Source organism: Rhinolophus ferrumequinum, chromosome 12 (genome assembly GCF_004115265.2).
Source record: "Rhinolophus ferrumequinum isolate MPI-CBG mRhiFer1 chromosome 12, mRhiFer1_v1.p, whole genome shotgun sequence".
Classification (NCBI taxonomy): Eukaryota; Metazoa; Chordata; class Mammalia; order Chiroptera; family Rhinolophidae; genus Rhinolophus; species Rhinolophus ferrumequinum.
Genome location: NC_046295.1, coordinates 23,083,237 through 23,095,292, shown reverse-complemented (window position 1 = coordinate 23,095,292; position 12,056 = coordinate 23,083,237). Strand labels below are relative to the sequence as shown.

Genomic DNA, 12,056 nt, shown 5'->3' with positions numbered 1-12,056 from the left:
TCTTCTAGTAACCATTGTTTTTTAACTTCCTAGTTTGCCATGTACTTGGCGTGCCAAAAAATGTATACACATGACTTGTATTCATCTTTTGTTATTGGTATACATTGAGTATTACAATTTTAATATAGTTTTTCCTTTCTTAAAATGTGTATACATTTTTTTGGCACCCTCTGTATCTGCACACTGTATATATTACAGAGAAAGCGTTCCTGGAAAAGGGACTGTGTGCTGAATTCGTGATTTTTGTGATGTTAATAGAGTGGTCTTTGTTTCCATATTGAGCTGGTTATTCACGCTTTTACCTGCCAAGAATCATTCTTCTCTGGTCTGTTTTTCCTTGTCGAGTCTGACCTCTATCAACTGCATGATCTGGGCTCCTTTGTCCTCTGGCTTCTGGTTGGATTTGGACAGTGGGTTAAGAGGAATCTGGGAGAGCAGATTAAGAGGCAAAAAGGAAAGAAAAGAAAGTCAGGGTTTTATTTCCCCTGCGCCCTCTGGTCCAGTGCATTTCTCCTGGCAGTGGCTTCATTTTTCAGTAGCCACAGCTCCTGTCAGGCGGGTCCTCGTTCCCAGCTGTGGATTGTATTGGATTATGGTGACAACATTCCCTCCATTTGACCCTTTAGACTGAGACATGGTATTGATTTTCTACTCGTGCTAGTTCTTGATGCCTCATCATATTTTATTTATTCTCTTAACCTGTCCACATTTCTGTAAATAGTCTCTTCATTAAATTCTCTTCTGATGAACTCTTCTGAGTGTGCCATCTCTCTTCCTGTGGATAACCCTCATTCACATACCTGTTTGGGACCTCATTTCATTCTTGCTCTTGACTTCCGTGAAATGGCCCCGTGTAACTCTAATGGACTTCTTTTCTGCTTACACCAGCTCAGGTTGGGTTTATTTTCACTTCATCAAGAGGGAAATAATAAAGTTTATTGCTCAATATTTTATGGAACTGGGACAATTAAGTTTGCCTACTGCATTAGGCTCGGCTTCAGCTACACAAAGATGACCAAATATTTTGTTCCTCTCAAATGGAGTAATTTAAAAACTTATCCTAGGCTAATTCAAGCGTGTGTGTGTGTGTGTGCATGTGCATATGTATATGATATATATAAACATTTATCTCTCTATATATATATACATATATCTGTATATGAAAAAGCCTACTCTTCCTAAAAGACATATTCTTACTGTGTGATGATAGCTCAGCCTTAGAATTTGTTACAAAGTTAATTCAGTTATTTTTGGAAGGGTTTTCCAGAGAGATCCTCGTTTTTGCAATTATGGCAAGAAGGAAATAGTGCTTTACTCCATTTTATTACCTCTTCTAACTTTTTTCAGTTTAGTATATAGTCTTTCCCTCTTACCCACCATTTCAAAAAAACTAATCCATGGTAGAAAATTAGGGGGATGGTTACAAAATTGCTTGTTTGTTTTTTTGACTTGTTTTTTAAAAATGGAATGAAGGACATTATTTTCCTGAATGAGTTTTAGTCCAGAGTTGACAGTAGTTGCCAGGTGTTCTGTTCTCTGTTCTCTTCCGATTTCGTGGTCTTCTTCATTAAGAAACCTTTCTGAAGCAAGAGTAACCCATCAGCTTATCTTCTTGTAGCCAGTAGATAAGGCAAAGATTCAGTTAGTCCAAGACATTAAGAAATTTATTTACGTAGAGGATTTAACTTGATCTCCTCACCAGTAGTGAATGTGACCGTTTATGTCTTTTTTCCTAATGCCTTCAGCACCTCCTCCCCCTCTTGCTAACCGGTCTCTCTGCTTCCACCTTGTTCCCCTCTAATCTGTTTTATCTGTAGCCCCCAGAATCATCATTTCAAAACCTAAGTTAGAACATGTCTTCCTTTTCTCTAAACCTTGCTGGGCTCTGCATTTCACTAAGAGTAGAAGCCAAAGTGCGCGCACTGGTGTGCAAACTCTACCAGATCCTCCCATCATTATACTCCTTGGACCTCACCTCCTACTATTCTCGTCCCCCTCCCTCTGTTAGGCCACTCTGGCCTACTGTTTCTTCAACACACCAAGGTGCTCTTGCTTTGGTGGCCTTTATGCTGGCCATTCCTTCTACCTGGAAAGTTCTTCACCTTGATCTGTCTGCGTAGCTCTCTTTGTCATCTTTCTCAAATCTCACCTTATCCATGAAGCTTACCCACTACCCATTCCCGTGCCACTTGCCTCACTGCTTCTCTCCCTTTTCTGCTCTCCTTTCCCCACATAGCACTTACTATGGTCTAACTCACTGAACGGTGCATTTATTATTATGTCTGTATTGTCAGGGTTCTTCATAGAAACAGACCAAATAGTGTGTGTGTGTGTGTGTGTGTGTGTGTGTGTGTGTGTATAATTCTTGTAACATCTCTTCTTATATGTGTGTATGTATGTATGTATATATACTTTAACCAATTGAGCCAACTGGCAGCATGGTGGTTGACTTTTGTGTTGACTGAGACAGAGCCCTTCAATCTTCTTCATCCTTTCTTTCCTGGAGGAAGTCATTTGTAATATTCCAGAGGTATTCTTTTTCTTTCTACTGGAAAGGCTCAAGGACCCTAGGAAATAATAGTAACAGCATTTGATGCCTTTAGTCGTGTGTTTATCACCCAGAAATTGGGCAATCTCAGGGACTGCTGTTAGGAAAATTGGGACAAGAGAGTGGACTTTTCCTCTTCTTTCTCCTCCTTTAATAAAGGATTATTGTCTAGATCTAATGTCTTCTTGAGAATTTTAGTTGTTCTTATGGACCTCATGGCTGGTACGTTTTACCTAGAGATTAACGAATGAATTACTGAGAAGCTGAGGATGAAGCACACAGGTCTCCTCTGGTGTCATTTGCCAACTTCTTCTCTCTTACCTCCCTGCTCCCAATTCACTAAGGTTTACAAACCAAACTTCCTACTTCATCATGCTCATAGCTTCAGTCTGTGAAATCCAAGGGAGTGACTTCACTTGGAGTACTAAACATTCTCCAGCGGGATCACTGATTAATCACATGATTATGGTGGCTGAGAAATCCAAGATCTGCAGGTGGCCATTTAAAGCCAGGAGAGCAGGTGGTTTCGATCCAGCCTGACTTTGAAGGCCTGAGAACCAAGAGAGCTGATGCTTTGAGTTTCAGTCTGAGTCTGAGTCCAAAGGCAGGAGAAGACTGATGTCCAGCTTGACAACAGTCAGAGAGAAAGAATTCTTTCTTACTTAGCCTTTTATTCTATTCAGGCCCTCAGTGAATTGGATGAGGCCCATGCATGTTAGAGGGGGCAATCATCTTTACTCAGTTTACTCCATCTCATCCTGAAACGTCCTTGTAAACACACCAGAAATAATGTTTAACTAAAAATCTGGGCCCATGGCCCAGTCAAGTTATTAAACATCACATCCCCTTTTCTCCCTCCTGCCAGCCTCCGTTAGCGACCGTTCTACTTTCGGTTTCTATGAATTTGACTGCTTCAGATAGTGGAATCTATCATGTAGCGGAATCATACAGTATTTGTCTTTTTGTGTGTGGCGTATTTCACTTGGCATAATGTCCTGTTGATTGGTCCATGTTATAGCATGTGACAGGAATTTCTTCTTTATTAAGGCTGAGTAATATTCCATTGTATGTGTATTTCACATTTTGTTTATCCGTTCATCCATTGATGGACTTTTGGGTTGCGTCCGCCTCTTGGCTGTTGTGAATAGTGCTGCTAGGAACATGGATGTACAAATATCTCTTCAAGACCCTGCTTTCAATTTTTTTGGATATATACCCAGAAGTGGTATTGCTAGTCTATTAACTTTTATCACAGAACATGAGTGTACTGATAGGTGCTTTGTGGGATGTGCTGCATTTTAGACATACTTTTTCTTACAACCAATTTTACCTTGCTAATCAAGACCGATTGTACTGGTACAGAAGAGCCTTCTTTGGTTTTTGGTTTCCTGGCACGAGGAGCCCAGAAATAACCAGGTGTTGTTCTCCGCTTCCATTTTAATGGAACTATAGCTGTGTCCCACGGTGGAAGCATTTCTTCTTTGGGAATTAAGATCTAGACCAATAGAGCCCAAAGTTTCTGAGATGAGAAACAGACATTTCACTAGTGGATCATTAGGTAGAGCAGTGAGATGAGCCACTCCATTTTCCAACATTTGATTCTAGGATCTGTGAATCCTGGCTGTCGGAGAAACACACCGTATATTAATGGCTGACTCAGAGCACGTACTGTATCCTGGAGGGTATTTATTATCCGTGTCCCACAAAGTGTTGCTATCTATCTTTAAAAGGCCATTCTACTATTCTGTATGTTAGCTACTTTCAAGGGATGAGAAATATAGGAAGACCAGTGAATTCTATGACAATGAGCCCATTTCCATACTTCATTTGCTATCCAGTGAGTTCCCTGGTCAGCAGCAATGCTATTTGGAATGTGTAATGCTGAATAAGGTATTTTGTAAATTCATGGATGATGATTTCAGCAGAAATATTATGGTCATGGGAGGAAAATCTATATCCAGAGTAATATCTATCTTAGTAAGAATAAAACATTGCTCATTCCATGATGGAAGTGACATAGTATAATCAACTTGCCACCAGGTGGCTGGCTGGTGCCCCTAGAGAATAGTGCCATTCAGCTGGGATTGCAATCCTGTCAGTCTTGGTGAGTGGAAGTCTATGTTGCTGAGCCCATGTATTTTCCATCCTTGCTGCCATGACTCCATTGTTATAAGGACAACAAAGGTGGTAAAGACAAAGGTAGCTGGGAAAAGATGCTGGCTGACATCCACTTGTTCTGACTGTTAAGATACTGAAATTGATCTGGGCACAGTGACCACTTGAAGAGGTCTCTCCACACACATATTCTTGCCCAGACCACCTTGTTACTAATTTTCTAGTTGTGTTCTTTTTGAGTCCCTGACTATTTAGCAAAACTAATATCCATAAATTGGTGTATATTTGTACCTTTGGTTATCTCTCATTTCAGGCAAAATGACAAATCCATGACTTGAAGTTCTGCCTACTGGGAGGATTTCACTTCACCACTGTCCTTCAGGGTCACCCCTGAGTGGGGCTGTAGTGCTGCAACTGTCTACTTTCAAGTAGCGTCAGCACATCATACAGAACCCTCTATATATGAAATCTGTATTTTCCCCCTTTAGTGAACTGATCATAGGGGACTTTCCATGGGTCTAGAGTGTGGGACAAGAGAGAGGAAGCATGTAACAAGAACAGGGGACGTGGGAATGCGGACTGTTTACTCATGCAACTTACTTGTGCCTTCAGGAGTTACTTGAACACAGTTTTCTTTCACTTGATGATCGGGTGCTGTAGTGTATGGCTGTAGTGTATGTAGTGTATGGCCAGTTTATGGCTTGGTGGATCAGACAATAACCATTTTATGATGGGCAACTCCTGGTAAGTTGGTGGCCTTGCATGCAGTATTAGCTGAAGACTAGTGGTAAATCAAGTCTAAAGCTTATTTTCAAGAGGAGAATGGTTATCTCTAGAGAATGACTTGCTTTATTCAAAAATCCTAAAATTTTACACTATGATTCACCTATAAGGACCTGCAAACTTGATCTGCTTTAATTCAAGCAGTCAGAATGATATCTTGGTAGAAGACTAAGTGAAACAGTGATGTCTTCTGGAGAGTTGATCAGGATTTCTACAGACTAGATTATGAGAGGTCTAGAGTCCACATAGCTCTGAGATAGGGCAGTGAAGGTATATTGCTGGCCTTGCCAGCTGAAAGAAACTGTTTTGGTGGTTTTTACTAAAAGGGTAAAAGAAATAGCTTCCTTCCAGTTGCCAGAAAATGTGCTTATTTGCTCCAACAACAAAACTCCATCTTTAACTGCAGCTGAAATTGGAGTCACATGTGATTACGTTCACAGTAATTCACTGTCATTCTCTAAGATCCATCTGTTCTGCCAGACAGGTGAGTTGAATGCTAATGTGGTTGGAATAACGACCTCTTTATCTTTCAAGTCCTTAGCAGAGGCACTAATCTCTGCAATTTCTCAAGGAATGTGGCATTACTTTTGAGTTAATTTGGTAGGTAAAAGTTCTAGTGACTTCCACTTTCCTTTTTTTCGGTTAATACTTGGTTTTCCTCTGTAAATCCCTCTCTCCATGGGTCAGGTAAGCCACTATGGACATTGTACCAGTTTCTGCATTTGTCTTTTCTAACTATGCATTCCAAACTGGGGAAATAACTGAGTGGATTCAGATACCTACTGGGCTGACTGGAGATAGACTTTAGCCAAACCTCAGTTAATCACCTGACCTGTATCTCATACCCTAACTAGTGAATCACAATATCATTTTAGGTCTCCAGGAGTTAGTTCAGATCCAGTGTCCCGGTATCCCTGATAAGAGTGATTAACTACCCTTCCCCATGGTAAATGGTTGAATGTCTCTTTGAGGAAGGCAAGGAGGAAGATTGACAGTATAATCTTTTGCTAGTATGGTAGGGTTCTTAAAAGGGACCTATCCTTTTTATTCAAGGAATACTTGGTCTATGAACTAGCTCAGGTCTGAGAATTGGTTGAGGGCCAACATTCTCTTTCGTGTTCATTTAAGTCTTACTTCTACCGTGTTTCCCCAAAAAAAGACCTAGCCAGACTGTCAGATCTAATGCGTCTTTTGGAGCAAAAATTATTATAAGACCCGGTCTTATTTTACTATAATATAAGACTGGGTATTATATAAATATAATATAATATAATATAACATAACATAACATAACATAATATAATATAATATAATATAATATAATATAATACAATACCGGGTCTTATATTAATTATTGCTCCAAAAGATGCATTAGAGCTGATGGTCTGGCTAGGTATTATTTTCGGGGAAACATGGTAGTAATCAGACCTAGAGATTTTTTACGTATACAAAATCAGATACCACTTAAGTAGAATTCCTCTTTATTTTAGTCCTAGGAACACCATGATCAGTTAGCCCATGCCAGCGATCGCTATGGGTAAAACCATTTTGTTCCTTGCTTTGACTTACTTCCCTGTGGTGACTGTGTCCATTTTGTCTCTGGAAGTTAAGCCCCGCCACTTGGCCTGTGTCACCCAAGATCCCATACTCCTCACTGAATTCAAGGAACCCAGTTTGATGGTATCATTTCCCACTATTCTCCATGGTAGCTAAACAGAGCTCATTAAGGATGATGGGGCCCCCCTCATCAGTACATTTCTCAACCCTTGGTAGAGGAAGTGCTTTTTGGACTCTCCCAGGGGAAATAGTTAAGGGGTGGGTGAGCAGCACTTACATAATAAACACACTCCAGATGTTAGAAAAATTACGAGCCATTTTCCTTAAAATTTCCAGAATGGGCACCAATGTTTGCAAGATGATGAGGATGTTTGTTTATAATCTCAGTGAGCAAGGCAAGTTAATACATAGAATGTAGTCTCAGCTTGAAAAGTATGACTGCCCACAAAATGTTTATATGTAGTGCTTTTAGAATGGGAAAAGGAATTTCCCTAGTCATCAGTGTATTAAATGTTTGGATTTTCTTAGGTGAAAATAAAACACACTTGAATGTTATTTTCTGTGTTTTACACACAATTAAAAATCAACATTAGACAAAAAGATTTTTTTTCCTGTTCTGAGGATGAACATGACTACTCATATTCTATAACTGCTATCTTAAAAAGAAAACCACAGACAACTCAGTCTTTTGTCTTATATTCTCTCTTCTTTATTTCTTAATAATTCTCCCCTTTCGGGGTCTTGCAGGAAACTGAAGTAGATGAAACAATGGTTGAGAAGGTGGAGGAGATAGACTACCTTATTCATTGCTGCTTAATGTTTTTAATTACAGAATTATAGGTTACTGAGGTAATAACACCAGTTTGAAAAATAGTGGTTTATTTGAGTCATGTAAAAATACTTAGTATATGACATTGTCTAAAGGGAAACATTTAAATAGAGGGCTTGGAACATTTTCTTATGCCCTGCTCCCTCTTGTGGGCTACTAATTCAAAGACGAGATTTGCTAAGGTATTCCCAGAGTTGAAATGTACTTAAAAGTGAGAGAGATTGAAACAGGCAGAATGATGTGAAAGTATAGGCTGGCATCCATGTACAGAGACACACACATATAGGGAGAGGGACAAACAGAAGATTTGGAGTTAATGTTATTGAAATACAGTGTTCTGACACATTCTGTTCTTCATTTGGACTTTGACCTTTGAAAAACCATTTATGACAACTGTTCAGAATTTTTTTGTTTTGCTGTTCTTTATCTGTGAGTTTTTAGACTTTTCTCTGATAGGACAGCTTTAATAGGCTGTTGTTTCTTGGGCCATAGTACAGTGATTAGAATATTATTAGGTGAAATTAAATCAGTCAATAAGGTTCTGGGTCCTCAGTGACCCTTTCTTTTTATTTGTAAGCACTTTGTCATGTTAAGGGACCAGTAAGTATATCTTTTTAGTGGATGTGAGTTGGACATAAAACATACTTTTACTTTACCTGAACTTTATTGTATAAATATTTTCAGGCAAATAAACTAATCTTTATCGTATGTAGAATATAGGAATGTGCATGAGTCAGTAAGGAGAGGGCGTTTGTCCCTTACCCCTCGACACTCATATTAAGATGATTTTATTCTTCCGAATTTCTAAGATGAAGTTTTCTCCCTTATTGTAAAAGCCAGCAGATTTCCCGAGTGTCCTTGAATGATTTATTCATGGCCTACTTGTGTAGTAGCAAAAGAAAGGAATTATACATTACGTTTTTTTATCATGTGCTAGAGAGCAATTTTAAAAAATATATTTGGTAAGACCTTTAATAAAATTTTTAATGAGTTGTCTTTCCAACTCATAGTCATTACAAAGAGTCCTGTCTCCTCCATTATCATGGCTTAGAGCAGTGTATTTTTTTTTTCCCTAGCTGGGCTATGTGTTGTTTCCATATTACTTTTTTTAAGTTAAATAGTCTTCTGCTTAAGAAAACCTGAGGTGTACCCATACTTAAGATAGTATTTAAATTATGCCTTGATGAATGCAATAAATTTATTAACAAAATTTTGTCTAAGATTGAAATGCTAAATGTCATCAACACTCTGAGATGAATACAGTTGGTCTGTCATTAACTGAAATTTTTTTGCCCCTTTTTTCTTTCTTCCTTCTTTCTTTCCTTTGTTACTACCTTCTTCCCCATCCCTCCAAATGTAAGCAATTGAATACTTAAAGAATGGATGAGTGATTTTATATAATTACTCTCTCTCCTCCTTTTTTAGACAGTAAATTCTGTGAGGACAGAGACTACACCAGTCTTGTTCATTTCCATGTGCTTAATGCCTAGGATTGGTACATAGCAGGAATTCAGTAAATTACTTGAATGAATGAATGAATGAATGAATAATAAAACACGCTATGAATGCTTTTTAAAAAATTATCTTTGTTGAAAATATGTTTCTTGTCTATTGAAGTATTTAGATTGTAAAATATGGGGGGAAGTTATAATAGGAAAATAAAAATATTTTTAAAGAAAAATGTTTTTAAATTTGCTGCTTGTTTTTTAACATGAAGAGTAGTGCAATAGGCAATCAATTTAAAATGGCTTTTGAAACTAAACTTCTGATTATTTTGGATTAATATTTTGAACTACATGTTACCATGTGACCTTGATTAGCTCAACTAACATATGGCCCAACTAAATTAAAATAGTTTGAGGGCATAATACGGAAATACTCATATTTTTACAATGAGTATCAGTTTTAAGGGTTTTAATTGAAACATGATGTGGGCCTATGTAGATAATAGAATTTTTCGTTATTTATTTCAAATTGTAACTTGAGAATTTTAAGGATTGAAAAATATTTCTAAGCATAACAGAGAATAATGTGCTCTTGGATTCAGAAATTATTATTTAAGCAAAAAGGCCTGACTGATCAGAAACACGAGGACCAAAGTAAGTGTATCTAATTCCCCAAGACAATGTTAGTATAGACTGTTCATTTAATTGTTGTATAACAGGTGTGTACAAACACTTCCACTAGGAGATAGGAAAAAAAAAAAAAAAGAAAAGAGGTTACTACTGACTGCAGCGTGGGCCTTGGTAAGGTACGAAGTAGCCATAAGTTAGAACTTGATATATTATGGACTAAATTGACCACTGGTTTAGAAAGACTGTTCATATTTGGCTATCCAGTAGTGTTCTTTGGAGAATAAGATTCTACTCAGTGTTTCGTAATGTCTTTTCAGCTTTATCTAATTGTAATAATATCTCTGTTACTATTTGCTTAGCTTTTATCTCCGTGTGACTTTCAGGGTATACTTTCATCCTATATTTTTCTCTAGGCATCCACAAGGACAAAGATAAACCTCCCAGCTTCTCTGTTGTCCTTGAGATTTTGAGGCGTACCTTGACAGATTACCAGAACAAGCTGGAAAATGCATCTAATGAGGTAAGTCTTGCGCTGTTTGGCTCCACACATATAGCCTTCGGCCTGCAGCAGTACGTAGCCCTTGCTTGTTACAAAGGCCAGAAAAATTGGGAACACTGAATTGGCAGCTTCACAGATACAAAAAATAATAAATTGTCTGTCACTGTTGTTTTTTTAAGTGTGGCCTAAAGTCGCGTCTCACTTATGTTTTTGTAATTTCAGTTACACTATTTTCAAAGTTACAAAGACTTTGTCACTTCTTAGACTTCAAAATTTATTTATTTGATTGAATACAAAATCTATCGAAGTTATTCAAGTTAATATGTGTTATATTTAAATATTAATGTGTTTTTATTAAATTTGGAATAGGTAGTGAAAATTTGGGTTTTGTCATTATTTTAGGTTAGGATTTCTACAAATTGTGGAAGTCTTAATAAAAAAGGCATAAGTTAGTTTTCATTCTCTAAAGTGTTAGAAGTTTTTAAAAACAAATGCCCACTTGATGCAGCTTGGAAATTCTTAGTTTGCTGATTGAAAAAGCTCATGCTTCTATTTATCGTCTCATTTGTATTGTTTAATATGTGAGTTGATCATTTTCTTGGGTATTAAAATATTTTATGCATTCGTGCTTTAAGAATTGAAGAGTTTGCTTAGTTACATCTTGTCAAATTAGAGAATATGAAGTAATTCCATTGAATACAATTAGTTAGCAAAACAACAACAAGCAGATGGTTTGAACCCAAACCAAACTACATAGCGTGGAATTTAGTGTTGATCTTTCTGTTTATCTGTTTTTTTCATATAATACAAAGGCCATGAAACCATTACATTTGACATTTCAGAAAGGGCTTATTTCACTTTTGTTTAATAAGGTGAACAAAGAAAGAAAAGTGAGTCTTCTTAATACCCTCTGTAATTGTTCAAAAGGCATGAAAAAAAGTGACCACCGAAATAATTAAAGAACAAATATTGCTAAGTCTTTCCCAGTGAGACAAGACAACTTGTATTGTTAGTACTTTATGAAACTCTTCTGAGGCCTAGGTCTGGAAACTGCGGGTAACTAGGAACACATTACCCACAGCGAATTGTTATTTGGGAGGATGAATGTCACATGATCCTCAGCACAGTTGAAAAGTCGACTCAGCAGGCTTTGGCTTAGTAATGCGCTTTGTTGTGAACCAGTGCCAGAGACAGCAGTGGGGAGACCAAGGGGGTGGCTGCAAAGAAAGCAGAAAGAGCAGTCTGACAGAAAGAAGAATGAACTGTCAAAGAAAATAAATCACAAGCGGAGCAGGACCAACTGATGACCTGCCACAAGCCTTCCCAATAGGACTGCATGTGACCGACCCTGAAGTTGTCATATGGAGTGAGAGACCAGTGAATACTCTCATGATGTATAGAAAGAACAGTCTTCTGCTCTGTCCTTTTTTCTTTTCTTATAGATGCCACTGCTTCTGGCATTTTGGTCCGGTAGGATTTTAAGAATAAAGTTATATTTGTGTACAGTAAGAATGAAATGCTTTATCCAGACATAACACCATTGACATTTTAAGCTTGAGTGCTTTTTCTTTTTACCTATATGAACTTGTGGCAGAAATTACATAGTTAACCAAAAGAAATAATTTTTAAGACTCTTAATTACTATAGAAA

The 12,056-nt window shown here is 37.6% G+C and overlaps 1 protein-coding gene across 1 annotated transcript in view; it reads left to right on the top strand.

Annotated features, from left to right (window-relative positions):
* CCDC171 (coiled-coil domain containing 171) overlaps positions 1-12,056 on the top strand; it is a 267,732-nt gene that overhangs the window by 80,293 nt on the left and 175,383 nt on the right. The window contains exon 12 of the mRNA XM_033124173.1: positions 10,321-10,427. Coding sequence (XP_032980064.1) covers positions 10,321-10,427 — 107 coding nt within the window. The remainder of the gene's footprint in view (positions 1-10,320; positions 10,428-12,056) is intronic.